This window comes from Falco cherrug, chromosome Z, assembly GCF_023634085.1.
Source record: "Falco cherrug isolate bFalChe1 chromosome Z, bFalChe1.pri, whole genome shotgun sequence".
Lineage (NCBI taxonomy): Eukaryota > Metazoa > Chordata > Aves > Falconiformes > Falconidae > Falco > Falco cherrug.
The window spans coordinates 16050819-16070291 of NC_073720.1; the positions used below are offsets into that span (position 1 = coordinate 16050819).

General features: G+C 37.7%; 1 protein-coding gene across 1 annotated transcript in view; it reads right to left on the reverse strand.

The window, feature by feature from the left end:
• OXCT1 (3-oxoacid CoA-transferase 1) overlaps window positions 1–19473 on the reverse strand; it is an 86136-nt gene that overhangs the window by 47047 nt on the left and 19616 nt on the right. The window contains exons 5-7 of the mRNA XM_055699092.1: window positions 19284–19433; window positions 17246–17352; window positions 12836–12896 (exon numbers count right to left, since the gene is read on the reverse strand). Of these exons, the coding sequence (XP_055555067.1) occupies window positions 12836–12896; window positions 17246–17352; window positions 19284–19433 (318 nt within the window). The remainder of the gene's footprint in view (window positions 1–12835; window positions 12897–17245; window positions 17353–19283; window positions 19434–19473) is intronic.

Here is a 19473-nt window from a genome sequence, read left to right on the forward strand (position 1 = left end):
CAGTTCTGAGATAACTGCAAAAAAAGAGGAAGCACACTTAACTACAAAAGCTATCTATATGTAAAGCTGTGTGCATACATGAAAGAATATGAAAAATTTAACCAGCCTCTGAAAAAGTTCTAGCATATACATAGATCTACACTTCAGAAATTTTGAAGCTAGTCTCATTTTAACACAGCCAGGATAGATGATATGCTTAAGTTCCAGGAACATGCTCAAAGTCAGAAGATATTGAAATTTATCAAAAGAATAAACCTAAAAAAATAACACTCTCAAACCAATGTATTTTCCTTTATTTTTTCTTCTTGTAACTGGTCAGTTCTACCCAAAATAAAAATTCACTTATGCAGACTCACTTAAATTACAATAGAAGGATTTTATAAAAAAGTAGCTACTTCAACAATAAATGCCTGCTATCAACTGTGCCTATAAATATCTACTGTAAAAATGTTTTCTGCAATTATTAACTGAAGCATGCAGGGTCTTCCTCAAGATGTTTGCAAAGTAGATAATGAAGAAAAAAGCAAAGTCTGCTAACTATTACTGGTTACTGAAGTTACTCCATTAAATTGATGGAACTGCTTGTTCGATGATTTGCACAAGTAGATCTATATAATTCTGTATGCGTCAAGAAGCAGAAATGATAACATGATAGCTATTTCCTTGCATCCTTAATTAATTTCCATTTTACACTATTTTTCTACTGTAAAATTGCCTGAATTAAAAGCATGAGAGATTAAGATCCAGCAATCTACCAGTTCCAGTATTACCAACCAACCCAGCCTCCTGCTGCAGGCAAACCTAAGGAGTGATTCCTTCCTAAAGCCTTCTTAAAACTGGTTGTTTTGATATAAGTCATCAACGAAGTCATGCTGGTTGTGATCATGTTTTGTGACTTGTGCTTTCTTCATAAAATGAGTGATTACATAGTCCTCAGTGCTTATTTTTTACACTCAACTGGACGATAGTAGTGACAACAAAAATGGAAACATAATTATGCTCTTACCTTTTAATTATAAAGTATCCAATTTGTATTCAGTACCTAAGTTCTTAAAAAATGAAACTTAACCATCCACATGCAATACACATAAAATTGCCTTCTCAGATCTGGAAAAGGCAATTTTGGAAAATGTTTTTTATTAAATTATGAAATTATATTTCAATCAAATAATTAAAATAATAGGAAAGTAGTCAGAAGAAAACAAACAAAACCCTCACAATCTGGGAACATAATCTTCATTTGTTAAGAGGTGCTAGTGGCAGAAGAACCTGCTTAACCTGTAAAGCGTAGCTCTGCTGAATAAGGTAACTAGCCACATCCCAAATCCTTCCACTTCAGAACAGAACAGCTGCTACCAATATTAACTCTACTGAAATTATATATTTAACATTTTTGCCATCAAAACATTGCTTCAAATACATTATTCCTGTACTTCATTGCTTTTTTTCAAAATACATTCGATTGAAAGATTTTTAACTGATTAGAAGGTGTAAATAAATAACTGACATTTTTTATTAAAATTACTCACACATTACCAGGAATTATTGAAACCTAAAAAAAAAAAAAATCAGCTTTATTCTCAAAAAAAATATTTTATTTTCTTACTCATATCAGAGAAATGACAAATAAAAAGACATTGGAAGAGATCTCATCTCCTACACATTCAAAGAAATGTAACTTAAAGGTCAGGAGATAAATTTAAGCTTTACTTTCAAAAATGAGCAAAGAGGAATTTTAAGTACTGAAGGGAGAGGTAGAAAAGTAAAGAAAAATAATTAATTTAAAAAACAAAAACAATCAGCAATTTAATTGCACCATTCTTCGTATTTTCCAGACTATGTAAATCCAATTAATCCACCCTCAAATTCAAGGAATACCTCTAAGGATCAGGCCAGAGAATGGTAAGCAGGAGACATACAGGAAGGTCATTAGGATAAAACAATACATTAGCAGCTATTTTGTAACAAATTATGTTGCTGGTTCTCTCTGGTAAGAAAAAGAAACCCTGCATGTATGTCAATGAAGGCAACAAAAAGACACATCATCTCAAAATGACACTTTATATGCACACATGTACTAGTTACCCTCCTTATTCAGATGTTCATTATAGACAGTAGTAGTTCACAAACATTTCTGAAGACTACTTTAGGTGCTACCAGTTTATTTCTCAATGAGGGATCAGTGTGGTCCATTTCACTTTCAAAACCATAGGTGATATCCCAAAACTCCCAAATATTCAAGATTAATAAAACTTTTTCAAAGTATTAAGGAAGAAGGCAGTCAGAGTATTTTTCAAGGGAAGGACTGGAAGAAAGAACAACTGATGGTAGTATGTCATTCAGCTTAGACACTTTCAAAAGATTAATCAGAAACCACAAGAATGTCGGTATCAAGATACTGTAAGTTACAAACTTTAAGAAAATACAAAACTTTATTACATTTAATCATTATCTTCCTCAAAGCTACTTGCAAAGGAGAGCACTAGACATATACGGAAATAAAAAGCAAGAATGAAGTGCTTCACAGAACCAAAAATATTATTTGATATTGAAGCTGTCAGAAACATGTTCAATCAGTCCTTCACGCCATAAAAATAAGTTTTTGCTTACCATAGCCTAGCGAGAAAATTCTAATTTCTTTCCCTCTAGACCTCTAATCTCCTGATCATACCAAGTTTTCTATTCTGTCTCTGTATTTATTATCAGGAGGAATGAACACTGAAGTACATCAAGCCAATATCAATTGGCTTAAAATTCCCAAGAGAACACTTACACAACTTATTTGAACAGTTGTTTTATAAACTGTTTGGGGTTTTAACCATTTCCTCCCCACTCCCCTCAAAATAGAGATCATGAATGATATGTTTCTTTGCCATCTCTGATTCTTCTGAATTGCTGAAAGAAAAATTCAGCATTCTCAGAAACCTTCACATTCATTTAGCAATTTTTGTTCTTATGTCTCAAAGTCTAGATGATGTCTTGAGATGGGTGGTTGGGTTGCCAACATCATATAACTAATCTGGTTCTCTGCTTTCCCATAAGCCTCCTGGTAGATGTCTAGATTGGGTACATTTGGTTAGCATATGTTTAACCGTGCTGGAATCCATCACAAACAGCAATTCATTTCTACTTGCATGACGGCTCAATTTAGTGCCTTAAATCTAGAGTTTCTTAAAATCCCAAATTAGTTCTAATTTTGAAGGAATGAAACACATCTACCACCGCATTTCTGTAAAATCTAAGACTTTGTAAAAATATGTAAATGTAAAATGTAAAAAAAATTTAAAAATAACTTTTCTCAATGTATGAACACCAGGAGAAACTGAGTACACACATACCTCATGAAAATGAAGGGATAGTCTTCTTCAGTGTGCATGGTGGGGTCAGGAGTCTTTTCTAATTGCTGCTGGCAAAGGCAAACACAAAGCGCCTGCCTTACAGGAGGTAACTAAACACCACGGGATCAAGAATGTGCTGCTGTCCAAGCCAGAAAGCCTGCTTCTCAGCTGGTCTCATCCCAAGACATTACAAAAGCTACGAGGCTTTCCAAAATGAACAATTAAAAAAAGAAAAACCCAAACAGAAATACTGAACAGCATAAAGCAACAGAAATGAAGGTGCATAAGAACTCACCTAATTCACTCAAAAGAACAAGGTAGAACTGTGAGACATCAGTATAACTTCCATCAGCCTGGAACTCAAATAGGCAAAAATTCTGGCATAAAAATGCAAGTGTCTATTTTGAAGGTACTGTGGGAAAAAAAATTGAACCTAAAACTGATTTTATTGAGAAGTTTAGTTTACTCAAACTAATTGCTAGGTGTGTTTGCACCTTCCTTTGCAGCTCTTGATGCTCAGTGTTTGAGAAATTCAGCATTTTCAGAGCTTGGGGGGCACAAATCTCCTTACCACACTGCTTACACTGCCAGCTGGCTACATACCTCCCCCGTTTTGATCAGGAATACAGCCCAGCTCCCCTCTTTGCTTTTCCCTGCTTACTTTAACATAAAACGCCAAAAATAATACAATACATTTGACCTATTCCAAAGGTTAACAACAAAAAGAGACATGTGCCTGCTTTTCTAGAATAAAAAAACCCCAACTGTTTAAAATCACATCACTTATTTTAAGATCTGTTTAGCTATTGCTTTCTCCAGCTTAATCACAAGTGGCAAACAAAGGCACTTATTATTTAAGTCATGGGCATATCAATGGGAGTGCATTTCCGCACACTGGACTTTATGACTGCAAATTTTCTATAAAGCAATTTAACACAGTTTTGGAAAAAAACTGAATACCAAGTGACTTTCAAATGTACACCAGGGCGCTATTTGGGACACAGAAAAATAAAATTCATCTGCAGTCCTCATCCATTCTTCTACTGTCTTCTGCAGCCTGAAAAATCAGCATGATTTGAAGTCAAGACAGTCTTGGTATCTCAGTCCTTCTCCTTAAATCCTCACATTCTTCACTGAATAATTATGTTCTATAGCATTTGCAGGGAAGAATGTTGCAGGAGAAGACTAAAACCTGAGTTACTCATTCACACAATTACTCCAAAATTCTCACTGTAGCAAGTTACAAGGCTGCAGCTTTCCAAATCTCAATATTTTGACCACCTGAAAAAATGCATCTGCTCACATCAGTAGGCAATTACTCACATTGTAAACTATTTGTAAGATTTTCAATTTGAATGTCAAATCTTTCTTCTTTTGTACTGGAAATCTCCATCACAGATGTTAATAGCACAGAAAACAAATTATTGCTTTCAGATACATAAATAAAAGTATGTATGTATATAAATTCCTTGACTCATGTCTAAAACTCTCTGCACAATCCTTTCAGTTCTATAATCATGTATGATTTAAAAAGCAAAGACTGATAAATCACTGACTGATTAATGCATCTTACATACAAAGCAGGGCATAAGAATTGTCATTAATTTATCATACATGCAAAGAAAAGTTAAATATGTAGTATTTTAAATCCTATTAATTTTCAATTTCTCATGATATAGGACACGAGTACTGTTAATTAAATATACTTCAAATGCACACTACATCTGGCTTTCTACAAATTATTATGAAAAAAAAAAAATATCTTCAGGAGCAAAAAGAGGCTTTCCATCGGTTTCCCCAGCACACTGACTTCCTGGCAATCTGCAGTATCTACTGATCAGCCATGGACTTGCTTTAGTTTGTTCTTTTTGAATGTCATATTTATTCTTAATTTATGTGAAAAGAATAAAAGGATTTTTTTTCATTAAAGATTGTGTTTACATCTGCAATGAACTTCCAAAGCTGAAAGCTGAGAAAGCTTATGATACTCATTCAATAAAGTATCAATTTAGAAAGGAATAAAACATAGAAGACATAAAAAAAAAGTTCAAATCTTGTAGCACAATGTTGTGTGTAGATAAAACCATCTGAACAGCAGTCAGCAAAAATTTGATCTGCTATGAATTGTAACCACTTAATGTTCACTAATCCAGCTAATTCTGAAGTGCTAAGTCCAAATCCACATAATTAGGTTATATATAAAATAAAAGCAACTGTAGGAAAAAACAAAACAAAACACCACCCCTGGTAGATAAATTAACTATTAAAGAAGTTTATTCCCATGAAAATCAGAAGCATGTTAAGTAAATGTAAGAACTACTACTTTATGAACTCCCTTCTAGCTCTGCCTATTCCAGGGCTTCTCAAATCCTAAGGTGGTTTGCATAACAGCTGTAAAAATGCTTTGGTTTTCTGTTCTTTTAATAAACACATGCACACACAGAGCAAGGAACCAAATACAAGGAAGGGAAATAAAAACCACAAAACAGCGTTCAGGCACCTGAGGGTAGGCTTCATTTTGGCAAACTAAAATTACTGTGGCAATGGCATGCAAACATGTCTAGGAGCTGGTTTTCCAAATCGGTAGTAGCAGCCCCTGGATTTCAATTCCAATCTTTCTCTCACTTGTTCCTCAGCCTTCTATGACTGGCATCATAACAGCCACCAAACTGCCTTTTATCATTGCTGGATTCTGAAGCAGAAAAGGCATTAAACACTTTAGCCTTTTTTGTACTCTGCATTGGTAGTTTTACTTTCCTCATTGAGCAGTGAAGTATCAACGTTCTTTGTCTCCTGGCCCACTATGTATGTACTCTTAGAAAGATTTCTTGCTACTTCCAAGCTTTCTTTATTTTATACTGGGCTGCAGATTTCTGAGTTTGCTCCTACGTGCTTAAGCTTTTCTTGTTTGTTTGGGGTTTGTAATGCTTAGCGTCAGACATCTGATCTTGGTATCACTTTCTGTCGTTTTTATTTTCTGTGTTTGACATGGCAATGGTTGTGATCATGGTCAAGCTCCTACTGTTTTTCCAATGCTTTCTCCATGCCAGAGAAGCTCTCAACATAGTATTTCCCTAACTTCATTTCTTCCTAGCTATACCTCCCAGAAACCTTCATATACCAAGTCTTGAAGCTCACAAAATCAGTCTTCCTAAGAAGAATTCCTAATAATTTGATATTTTCCCTTCTATGCTTTCTAAGGACCACAAGCTTGCATTTCATAGTTACTCTCCCACAAGCATTCACTCAAATGTTCCAGCTAATGTTCCTTTGTGAAAGGATACTGTAATGTCTATACACTATAAATGAGTTATCTAAATTCTAATCCACAAGCATCTCTGATTGAGGATTTAGCCAAAACCTAGACATGCAAATCCAGTCATGCAGTCAAAAGCCCTGACTAGCCACCTAGATGTTTTAGATGCAAAGACCTCCATACTTACACTAATTATATATATTTTTGTATCTCAGGTATATATTTCTTATGTATTATATTAATATATTATGGCAACTTGAATTCTACTGTCACTTGTGCCAGAAGCTGCTGGTAAGGTGACAGGACTAAGCAGCTTAAATGTCCACCCTGTGCCAAATGGGATTTTCAAACAAAACACTCCCCAGCTGCAGATGCCTGGGACACCCCCTCAGCAATCATCCCCTTAAGTGCACACAGAATCATCACTGAGCAATTAAACAATATTGAAAAAGGCTATAGCAACAGAACAACTCAGTGGTTACAGCACTTGCACATTGGACCTCAATTCTGTATCCTTTCTGGCCTCAAATCCTGATCTGTGGTTTCCCAAAAACACAGACTTTGGTCTGCGCTCACCCCAAATCCAGAACTCCTTCCTGTAGCAGGGTTCAGTTTCGAGTTCCATGGCTGAGGGATCCAGGTAAGGGAAAAGGTTCTTTAAGATTCTTCTCCTACTTTAAAATAGTACTTACAGGCTTTATTAGCGTAAACTGTCACTGTGCAAAAACCTTGAAGAATTCATCAGAACAAAGCTAAGCATCTGAGGAAGGTTTTGGTGTCATTAAAGCACTTGCGGGAATACACAGCAAGAAAAAGGTGCATTTTCCAGTTTCGTCAATAAAACACAATGCCATGATTTAGCACAGATAACGGGATACAAACAGCTTATTTCAGTCTGCTTCTGTCCCTTAGTGCAGCGCAGTTCATTGTACCTGAGATAATGGCACTCACTGACGTGCTGTGTTGTTACCAGGCAACCAGAGATAAAATGCAGGGTTTAATGATTTTTATTTAATGCATTTTTATGAGGAAGTACACTTTTTTTTTCCTCCTCTGATATTATTTGAGGTGGAAATGCTGTTTACACAGGGAGATATATTTAGCCATCCTCTGCAGTCTGGGACAAGAAAATTATTCAAACTGGATATTCAAACCACCAGTCAATAAATATTTCTAAACATATTACTATTACCAATACCAAACACTTATATGATGGCTGAGATCTCAAACCACTTCACCAGGGCCAAGTATTCAGTAGGTTTCACAGCAAAGAATAACTATGGCAAGAAAACAGACAACAGCTTAGGGATGTTTGCAGCTGTTGTGGATGTTTATGTATTCCTCTGTGGCAGAGAGCAAGAACCCAAGCCTGTATCACCCTTCATCTCTCCCGTGCTGTGATGACACCCACACCCACCGAGGTTACAGCATGTTTTTTTCCTTTGGCTTTGGGTTGCCTCGAAAAAGAGGCTTCATCACCAAAAGCTGGGCCTCCTGGTGGGGCTCACAGGAACCTCTGCAGGAAGATGCACATCTTAGGAAGCATTCTAACACCACAGCCCTCGCCGTAGCAGTCTGGGCACACATCCAGGTGGCCTCCTGGCCGTAACTCTGAGCTGCTACACATTTCATTTCCCACCACGCAATTTGAAGGGTCTGTCGAGCAGCCTGCCAGCAGTGCCACCTGCTGAATTCAGCAAACATGTCCCTCATTCAACAGTGCTGGAAACGTTACCATGTATGTAAAACCACACAACCCCTCAAGTTCCTTCACGTGCCAAGCCATTCCCCTGCACCTTTATAAGGGCTAGTGCTCGTATATAACTTGTGACCACCTCCTCTTAGATCAGCTGATTTCCTGATTTTCCCATCTCTGCAACAGGAGCAGAAGAGTGTTTATAGATCTGAAAATCAACTGAAAGCCTCAGGCTCAGGTCCAAACAAAGCTACAGCTCTGACTACGTACTTAACTCCTCACTTCATCTTGCAGAAGCAGATGAACAGAGAACTTTAAAATGCTACACTGTAGAAAAACTAAAAAACAATTAAACTCCTGTATCATTTTGCTTTCTTGTATCAATAAAGCCAAACTAACTAATGCTGCCGATACTGGATTATTTAACATTTTTCTCTGCAAATGTTACCTTACAAGTAACAGGAATCATGATTCAGTTGAAAATTTCTTTTTGACAATTAATACTGATCATCTTTACATTAAAGTAGAAATTCCACTGGACTAAGCACAGTTGGATCTTTACAGACCATTTTTACATCTTTACAGATTTGTGCATCATCACACATCCTTATTATCAAGAATGTTAACAGGTTCTACTACCTATCTCTTACATAAACAGAAGAAATGCATGTAACAGTTCAAAATAGTTGTGCAGGTCAGCAAACACCACTTGCATTTCATTAGGAGTTTACAATCAATGTATTTCTGATCCCAAAGAGGGTACTGAATGCTACCTCTGACCATTTGCCTCATCAAAATAAACATGGCTGAGGGTCAGGTACTTCAATCTGAAGTTTGTTCTAGGGGAATTTTAAAAACCAATGTAACTCCACTGTGTGCCAGAGCTAACTGGTAACGGTACAGCCTGACTTCTACTTCCTCCTTCAGAAGCCTCTCTAACGCACAGCCAGCCTTGCTCCTCACAACACAGGAGAGTTTTTAAGCAAGCAGTAGCTATCAGTTTGCTAGGTGTCGGGGGGGGGCGCGGGGGGGGGTGTCTCTACGTTTATCCTCCACATCCAGAATTCTGCCAAGTTCTTCCACCTCGTGAGTTGTTACAAAAATTGCCTGTCCATACTTCAGCTAAGAATGTAAAATGTCACACTGATGTAAACTAGAGAACAGCAGCTTTAATACATTAAAGAGAGAAAAAAAAAAAAAGTGTCCTTTACTGTGTATGCATGTCAGGAGATTTCACAGCACCCCAGGTTAACTTAGAAGGACAGGTTAACAAATGCAGCTGATTACCAGTGCACTTCCCACTTTCACCAAATTCACAGACACCTTGAGATTGGATTTCCAGCAGTTTATATTTCCCTTGTTATGGATCTTACTATGCCAAGTGCCATTACGTATTTTTATCAACAACCAAAAACTAAAATAAATCTGAGGAAAGAATGGTGAAATAATAACATCCTAAGAAAAAAGCGGCAGTTACCAGATACAACAGATAAACCAGGTCTATTCAAACATAACAAGTTTCCTAACAAAACACAGGGTTAGATATCTGTGATCAAGATATACCTGCCATACTTACAGAATGCATGTTGGAAAACACTGAATACACTTTCCTTGAAGTATGCCAGAAACGGATCAACAAGATTTAAGCAGTTAATGCTGTATGACCGCCCATATAATGGTCAGCAAAGAGTACAAGTATGCAAACAAGGAAGCAGGAGGACCAAAGACTAACTCTAACTCTTCATGTGACACTAGTGGTGGCAGTGTTAGTGTTGAACAACACTCCAGTTAGTCACATTTTTAAAGTGTCAGTAAAAAGAGAGAGGAGATGGACATAAAAAGGAGAGGAGAGCTGAAGAAAACTGTTTACAGCTAGAATCACTAAGACTTCAATCTGTTCATCATATCAATAGCACTGAAGAGTCACTCATTGGGAAGGAAATACCAGCTTCAGAAAGGTTTTAATCTAGCAGAAGAGAGTAAAAGCACTGGATAGAACCTAAAGCCAAACTAATTACAGTAAAAAAACATATTTATACCAGTAAGGGTGATTAACCACCAGAACAAGAGAAAACTGAAGGATGGGGTTTCCATCTCTTGTTTGCACCAAGGCAGGATAACTTTCTGATTAAATCTATCTATCCAAATTCAAGTTATTCTGTTATTGAATGTACTTACTGAGCTTAACAGTGACATAAGTGAGCAGCCTAGTACCCATTCTTCTAACATAAAGTTTAATAAATGAAGCTCTGTTCCTAAAAAAAGATTGCTTCTAAAAGACTGGATAAAACTAGATGCACACAAATAAGAAAAAAAAGGAAATAAAAACCTCATCAGAGTAGCTACAAGGAAAACCAGTTCTTTTTCTCTGTATTTATAGCATTCATTTTAAAGGTAAAATTTCAGCAACTCAAAAATCAGAAACAGAGGAATATGCGTCTGATTTTTCCTAGTTACCTGCCTCAGCTTGGTGCTTTGTGCTAGACAAGCAAATGGCAGCAGCCTAAGTCTGGCTGCATAACAGGTACAAAGCTACACATTCAAAATCAGGATGGGAACACCAGACTGAGAAACTACAGTCCTTCAAATCCTAATTAATCAATGCATGACCCTGAAGGCAGGTCTGACCTGTAGCTAGTTTGATGGAAAGGAACAGAGATGGCTTCAAATCTCTGCTTCTAGGACTGTCTGCTTAAGCTGAATGGTCAGTGGGTGAAAAACTGAAACAGAGCTGGGAACAGATACCAGAATTCAGAAATCCCTGCTGCCAGGACAAACGTTTTTCTTCTCCCTGTAAGTGGGTTTGAGAATTTCACCCTTCAACCTTGAACAGTGCTAAGGAGTCAGGCAAAACTTTTCAGTTGCCTCAGGTTCCCTAGTGATTAGCTCTAGACAGCTGCAGTCTGATAATGGTCAGTACTGAGGATGTACTAGATGCCATATTGAGATATCTCCTTCCGATTCCCTGAGTTTGAACTCTTTAAATCCAAACACAACATTCTGAATTCCACTTTGGAAGAAAGACACTTAAAAGTTAAGCCAATCAGGCATTGCATTTGGCTCAAAATATTTATCTGTCCTAGATCTCTGGTTGTGCCTCTTCACCCATTAATTTGTTCATAAAAAATAGATTTTCAAAGTAATATTAATGTGACATCTAGCAAAAAAGCTTGTCAGCTTTTAAATGGTATTGAAAATGCAACAAGACTCATGGTGGACACAGTTCTAAGCAGAGCTACTGAAGACTGTTAAGTGGAATTATAGCAAGAAGGATGTCACATAATTGCTGCTCACTGACAAGAAAATTCTACCCTATCACATGTGGATAGAAGAGCAGAAAGAGAGAAAGAGATGGAATGTAGGTGGAAGGCTTTGATCTACTTAAATACCCTAAATGCCAGACTGAATAAAGTATGAAGGGCAATAACTAGAAGGAAAGAGAATGATGAAGGATTCCTTATTTCATTTTTAAAGAGAAAAATATTTAAAACTTTTCTTGAAAAGCAACTCTGAAAATTTATGTACTAGTGCTGAATTGTCACTGTAAGTCATATGACAAATTCTAAGGTATTTTTTGCCATAGTTCTGTAAAACAAAAAGAAATAACTCAAGTTCCCAAATGTATTATCCAGGGATGTTTATAGAACAAGTAAATTTTCCAGCTAAGATTTTACAAAAAAAACCCCAAACAACCACCAAACAAAATAAAACAAAAACCCTGAAGAAATATAAGCCTCTACCATTTAGAATTTACTAGAAATAGTATAGAAGGGTTTGTCTTGATATTACTGTCAAACTTTATTTAGCTTTTATCAGGCATATTAAAAAAAAAAACAACTTACCAGATAGTGATGAAAAAAAATCTAACAGAGCAGCCTGTCTTTTAGATATTGCTATGCCTTAGCAACTCTCCAGTCACCAATACATTTCCAGAGTAGGCTGCTCCACACTTTAAACATTACCGTTTTAGACAACAAGGAAAAAGGACAAAAACAGTGGAAGAAACTTCTAGATCATCTAGTCCTCCTCTTTCTCAAGGCATAACTAAATGTCTGTATCCATTCTGGACTGGCATTTACATAATTCATTAGATTTTAGAGACTGCAACTATGATGGCTCCATGATTTGCCCAATCTGTGTTACTATGTACTTATCATTATTTTCAGGAAGTTTTGCATAAGGTCTTAGGTGAACCTTCTCAAGCACAGCCTAAGCCTACTATTTCTTCTTTCATAAACACATTGTTTTAATTAACAAATTGGAAGGCTGTTGTCATGTTTCCCTTCAAAGGCTGATCACGGCAAATATGAAGTCCTGGCCAGGATCAGATGAACAGTAATCAACTGAGGAACCATGGCGAACTAATCACTAAAACACAGTATAGTGTTAGGAGTAGGTAATCCAAGGAGACAGGCTAGATCACAGCCTCTAGTATGAAATCCCCTAGTGAGTCAAGGAATGGAGAACCCTGTCCCTGGAATACCGTGTAAAACAAAGGGGTATGTTGACCACGGGTACAGGGCTTGTTATGTTTCAATTCCATACCTCTACCACAGTTGTCCTGGCAGCTTTGCACATAGGTTGGTTGAAGTTTCTTGCAGTTTTCCTGCAAAAGAAAATCAGTAAGTATTAAAAGCTGTAATAGTACGAAGAAAGACTTTTCAGAGATAAGCTACTGTATACACTGTACCTCTGTAATACAAACATCACAAATCTTTTCACCAAATAGCTATAGCACTAATAAAAAAGTAGGAGGGAGGAGAAAGTATTATGGAATTGTGTAAGATGCATATGAAATCAAATCATTTTGCGCTACATTAGAAAATATTTACAACAGCTCTTTTGACTTTTAATCAGCACATTCTTTAACTGAAAGTGGATATGCTACTGATACCTTCATTTATTAGAACAAAGAGCAGCAGCAAGCTGGGCTTTGTCCAATGCACCTTCCCATTATTTCACTGCACGAATGAAATTAATCTCCACAGGGAGCAAGCACAGGGCCTAACAACCTCTCAAGTCCCACACAGACCTTCATAATTCAGACTAAGATTTGGGATAGCACTTTGCACAGTAGTAAATTTAATCCAATTCACTTGATTTAAAAAAACGATGCCAGTTTTGGCACTCACTGCAAGACTCTGGCATTGATTCTAAGTATTCCCATGCAGTATTTCTGTAACAAGGAAGAAGAACCGTCAGGGAATAAAAGTAACATATAACATTTTCAACTGTGCTGGGACCTGCAGCAAGGTCCCAATAGGCACACACGGGAAAACAAGTGACCTGAGTGAGCCCCTTTCTGTGTTTTTCAGAAAGCAAACAAAACTGTGTGGCACAACATTTAAGAAAAAATATGTATATTTTATTGGGGTTCCACTAATAGCTTCTCAGCATTTTTCTCTTTTTAAAAGTAGAATTCTTGATTTTTTATCATCAAAATGCATGAAATTAGAGTTTAAAACAAGTCAAAACCCCCTTTCGCCTTCTGCAAAAGCATTTTTTTTTCTGACCGTCCTTATTTCCCGACACCTAACCCTTTCTCTCTCCTGTGATTACCTTACCCAGCACAATAGCCATGCTGAACTTCGGGATGCTGCTGCCACCTCATGGCTTTGGGGAGGTAGGGACTTGAAATGACCAAATCCTGGCACTACCGTGCAGTTTTAACAGGATTTCTAATGCAGAGACCTACAGAATCAAAGCTATACCCTAAGACACGTATCTTGGGGAAATCGTGTTTTATTGGTAATACACAGCAGCTTTGAAGCCTCTAATGGAGGCTACAGAAGGGACAATATCTTTCGTCTGTGTGTACCCTCTGTGGCTGTGTATACACAAAAGGGTGTAAGAAGAGGAAACCATCTGGGGAAAAAAAAAAAAAAAAGATACTTGAATTTATATTCTTCTCTTAGTGCATGAATACAATAGTAGCTAGCACTGATTTAGGCAGGCCTATCTTAAACCAGGTGGAGTAGAAAATGAGAAGAAAAAGAGCACTACAAAAGCTGAATCAAAACAGCAAGGGAATGGACCCAAATGGGAGAAGGCAGATGTGGAAACAAAGAATTCAGTATTCCATCCCAAGCCATTATTTTCTGAGCCAAAGACTTGCTCAAGATCATAGTGGCTGGTCTGCCAGTAAATGAAACTGATACAAAGTTATTTTTACATAGAAGAAAAAGCTACAAGAAAACATTTCAATGTCAAATTGAGAAGAGTTAAGGGGATTGATTCTGACCCTATTTACAAAAGCTTGTGCAATTCAGAATGTTAGTAAAGTTGTTTCAGAAGCAGCAGCCTTTTACAAGATCAAAGGTCTTATTTCTAAAGAATCACCTGGAAAAAGAAAAAACAGAAACACTGTTTTCTAACACAGAAAAATGCTGAAGTTTTTGGGGTATAAAATCCAGAAACTAACTAGCCAAGTTGGCCTTTTCATTTTAAGATAGCTTTCTGGACATCCAGACTCAGCAACATCTAAAAAATCCATTGTTTCAGTGATGGATTCCTAAGCTGACCCAAAGGCATGAAAATGGCTTTTCTCCTAAAGGCAAAAAATAGCAAACTAGCTCATAGTAGACTAAACCAAAGAATGACATCCACTGCATACCTAATGGTGCAGATATGAGGGGACATCTCAAATATTAACTGAATTTACGTACTGCAGAACCACTTGAAGCATGAAGAAATAACCTGATGACTGTGACAGCAGGGGCCCTGACTCAGATTATTCCTTCAACATCTCTGTTCCTTTGTCAAGAGCGTACTTTCAACAGCACCAAACTACACCTCTGCTTGTAAAGTGGAACTATATGTTTGTAAAGTGGAAGTATTTAGTGGGCTAGAAGAACTCCAAAGCAGAATGGTACCACATGGAAAGGGAGGGGACCCAAAGGAGGGAGAACATCCACAAAAGCAATAGCACTGCCTGCTGTTGTCCCTAATGAGCAAAGCTCCAAGGGACATTAAGACCTGGAGACCCACCGTTCTGCTATGTAGAACTTGTACCTGCACCAGACTAACAAAGCAAAACACCCATATACACATCCTTTCAGCTAGCACAGGAACAAGGTGGGATTATTTCATTGTTTGAGGGGGTCTTGGATTATTTGTCTTTGTAATGGCACACTGTACCTAACAATTATTATCTGCTGGGCCAGACACAGCAGAATAGTCCACTCAGCATAAAGATGCCTAGAAGGAAAGCAGCCACAGCATACTGTATAGAACAAAAGAGCTAGGGGACATGAGGTATCACGTAGAAAACCCTGTTTAAAAAATTACTTTCTAAAGGAGCTTATGCCATTCCAAATCCCCAAGAAAACAGCATAATATCATGTATGAGACTAGACAAGAAAACTCACATTGCCCTATGGTCCAAATAAGTCTACCTGAAGTACATTAGATTTTAAAAAGACTCTTAAGCTTGACGGTGATTAATAGTTTGCAGACACTTACTCCATTCCTATTGGCTCCAGAGATACCAGCGAAAGCAGTGGCAGATGTGAGCAAACGGCACCTATGTCTATCTAGGTATAACTCAGCAAACACAAATAGAAGTCACATAATAAAGTATGGATGGGTCCCACTGGCAGTGAATACACACTCAGTATGTAGCACAATGTCAAAAATACATTTTCCTTTTCATCCTGTAGATCACAAACATTGCTGTAATACTCTATTACCATTTCCTCCTCTTTTGACTCCCACAGGCTACGAGATGCACCTATGTTCCTCTGTTCTAGGCCATCAGGTAATCTGTGTCTCATCCGAGAGCAGAATGGGTCACTGCTTATTATGAGCAAATTCTTTTAAGCTAGCAATAGTCTACATGGAATAAGATACTGGATGATGATGATTCCATCTTTGATCAGTTACACTTGAAAGGAGCCAAGATTTTTAGGTCTCCACTCCACATGGCAGTAGTATCCGCTATCAATTGTATTGTGTGAAAGTGGGAGACTTGAAGACTAAGGATGAGGAGGGAGAGGGAAGGTCATAGAGACCAACAGGACATAAACGGGGGTGGAAAAGGGAGAACGCAACTAGTGTGTTCCTGTGGAGAATGAAAGAATTTTTCAGAGATGAGTGTATATATCACTAGATAGATATGGGGTAAAAGCACAGACAGTAGGGGCTCAAGATCAAACAAAGAGAAGCCCAAAGTGGAAGACTGTTTCCTGTATTCCATGTCCCAGAGCCTAAGGAAAGCAGATCAGCAGCCATAAAATTCATGTACATGCACACAAGGAAGTTCAATTTTTAATTAGGAACCACCTTGTCTTGCCAGTGGCAAAACCAGGCTATCAAGAGTTCGGTAAAATAAAAAAGTCTTTCTTAATTTTCATGCAATTTGATTTAATATTACACCTTAAACATACTCAAACCTCTCCTAATTCAGTTCAGGACAAACCAGAGCACAAATACAGCAACACCCAGACTTTTCACTACTTAAATTGCTATGATGCCTTTCCTCACACCACTGAGATCAAAGTGACTTTAAACACACTTTTCTGGGGACAGAATCAAGTTTTTCCATTACTGACTGGCCAGGAGACTGACTCAGCTCCCTTCTCTTCCAACATACATGAGACTGCACTTTTTGGTTCAGCCTTCAATTGCACAAAGAAAAGGACGCAAACTAACATGAAAATTGAAACGAACAGAATGTCACTACATTTCTTCACAGTCACCACACTGCCTTTGGTCTGCTATGTCTCATTTTTGACTATTTATGTTTTACTTCACAGTTACGTTTGAATTCTCAAAAGTCATTAGAAAAAGTAATTATATTTTGTTTTTTATAGCAGTATAATTTGACAGTAGGGAAAGGCAATATGAAAGAAAGTGAAATCAGTCAAACATTTTTTTGACATCACAAGGAGACAGGATTCTCCTCTTTCATTATCTAAATAATTAAAGAATCTTTTCCCACTGGTAAACAAGTCATACCTGAAAATTATGTTTCCTGCACGATCAGCCTTCCAGGCCTTCACAAGAGCAAAATCTCCTGTAATTGACTTCTCCAGAATAAAGTGACGACCATCAAACTCTCGCACCTAGAGAGAATAGTTTAGTCTTCTTTTTGTACTGCAAAAAAAGTTTTATCTGAAAAACCACAGCCCAGCCATATAATAACAGAGAAACACGGAAAGGCTGTAAACCCCAGTTTTACTGTAGTGTCTCTGTTCAGTGACACAGAACAAGAATCAGATCCATATACCTGCTGCTCCATCTACTGGAATTAGACATGCCTCTTCCTGCGTATCTACCACCTAACCAAAAGCAGAACTGTTGTAAAAACTTATAATCACTGCCCACCACCAGAAACCCCAAATCTAAAATGAAGTGGATTTGAGACAGAGTACTCAAATCACATCTTCTGCCAGGCTGAATTTAATTTGATTTTACCTGCATTTATAATCAATATTTAAAATGGTACTGTGCCTGAAGCCAAACAGCTTCTGACAAACAGCTAGGATTTTAATTCTACATAGAAACATTAAACAGCATTTCTCTTAACAATGTAGAGGATTAGAATATACACAAATACTACTTGAGAACTATTTAAACTTTCTGAGAGGATTAGAAAGTATGACAAGTGTGTCAGAAGTCACTTTCTTGGTACTATAAAGATCTGAGCTTTTATAAAATTACACTTACATTCAAAAAGGGTTTGGAGAATGGATTTGATCAAAATATGCTAGTCGTGTTCTTAGCCCCCCAGAAGACTGAGGAAACTAAGAGCAACTTTTCCACAAATGTTAAAAGTAGAATAAAAATTTTAACAGTATTATAAGCTATTTAATAAAGAAAACATTCCTTCAAACAGTAACACATCATGGAGACATATTCAGTAAGAAAATCAAGGAAAAAAGGGATTAGGTTAATGATTACATACTGAAAATAGCCATGTATAAAATACATGAAAATGGCGGGGGGGGGGGGGGGGGGGGGGTGCGGCAGGAAATTACCTTTACCCCAGAGGTGTTCTTGAAGAAGAATTTAAAGCAGTTTGCAGCTTAACTGAAACATACAGCATTAGCCCCATCCATTTCTTCCAAATTATGGCACTGAGGAATCTCTTTCCTTCTCCAAATTCTACATCCAATTTCAGTATGAAACCCTTCTTTCTCTCTTGGAAGCCACACTCTTTATTGCTTTGCAATTTCAAATACTCAGACTAAATTGCATTTCAACTGTTGGTAAATGCATTTCCTGAGAGTCTGTCAACTGAGCTCTTCCCTATTTAATAGGAAAACGTTCCATCTCTTCTAATGCTAAAACTTCACATACAGCTGCAGGGCTGCTTCCTCCATACCACAGTATTTAAAGAGCACCTGCCTCACTAATAGGAGGTTGTTCTCAATCCATACTGTGCACTACATTGGCCTGGTACAAGACTTTTTTGAATACACAGCACACCTCATCAAAGAACTGTCAAGCAAAGAGTAACTCAGGAAGGCAATTTTTCACTTGGACCAGTTCTTGATGCTAAGTCACCCTAAAGCTGTAAAAACTTTTCTAACACATCAGAGAGGAGAGAAGTAAGCAGTGGGAGCAAAACTAACATGTCTGGTACCACAGACATCCTATTAATTCAATATACTGTCGCAGCACTCTCCAAACTAGCCGGCTGCAATAAGGTCTTTTACCATGACATACCAGCATACTCTTCATGCCAGTCCCTCTGCTGCATTCTCCTTGCCTCTCCTCATCCAGGGCATGTGTTCTCTCTCTTGTCTCTTCCTTGGCTGCCCAACCCCTTAACAGAACCAGCCACAGCTGCACCTTATCTACATCGGCCAACTCGCAGCCCCTGAAGCCAGCCCACAGCTGTATATTATCAATGCTAATTAACCCAGCTTTATTCTTCTACAATATACAAAGGTTAAACTTGGCCAGGAGGTGCTTAAACTACTGTTTATGTTGAAATATGTAAGAAATTCAGTTTTCAAAGCAGAAGGCTTCCTAATAACAGATACCTTACCTCTCTTGGCTGGCTGGCAATGGCAATGGTGCCATCAGTGTTGTATTTGATAGGCGCTCCCCCTTCCTGCACCAGTGTCCCATAGCCAGTACTGGTGTAAAATGCTGGGATTCCTGCTCCTCCGGCTCTAATACGTTCAGCAAGTGTACCCTATGGGAAAACATATTTAAGAACTAGTCATTTGGGAGTA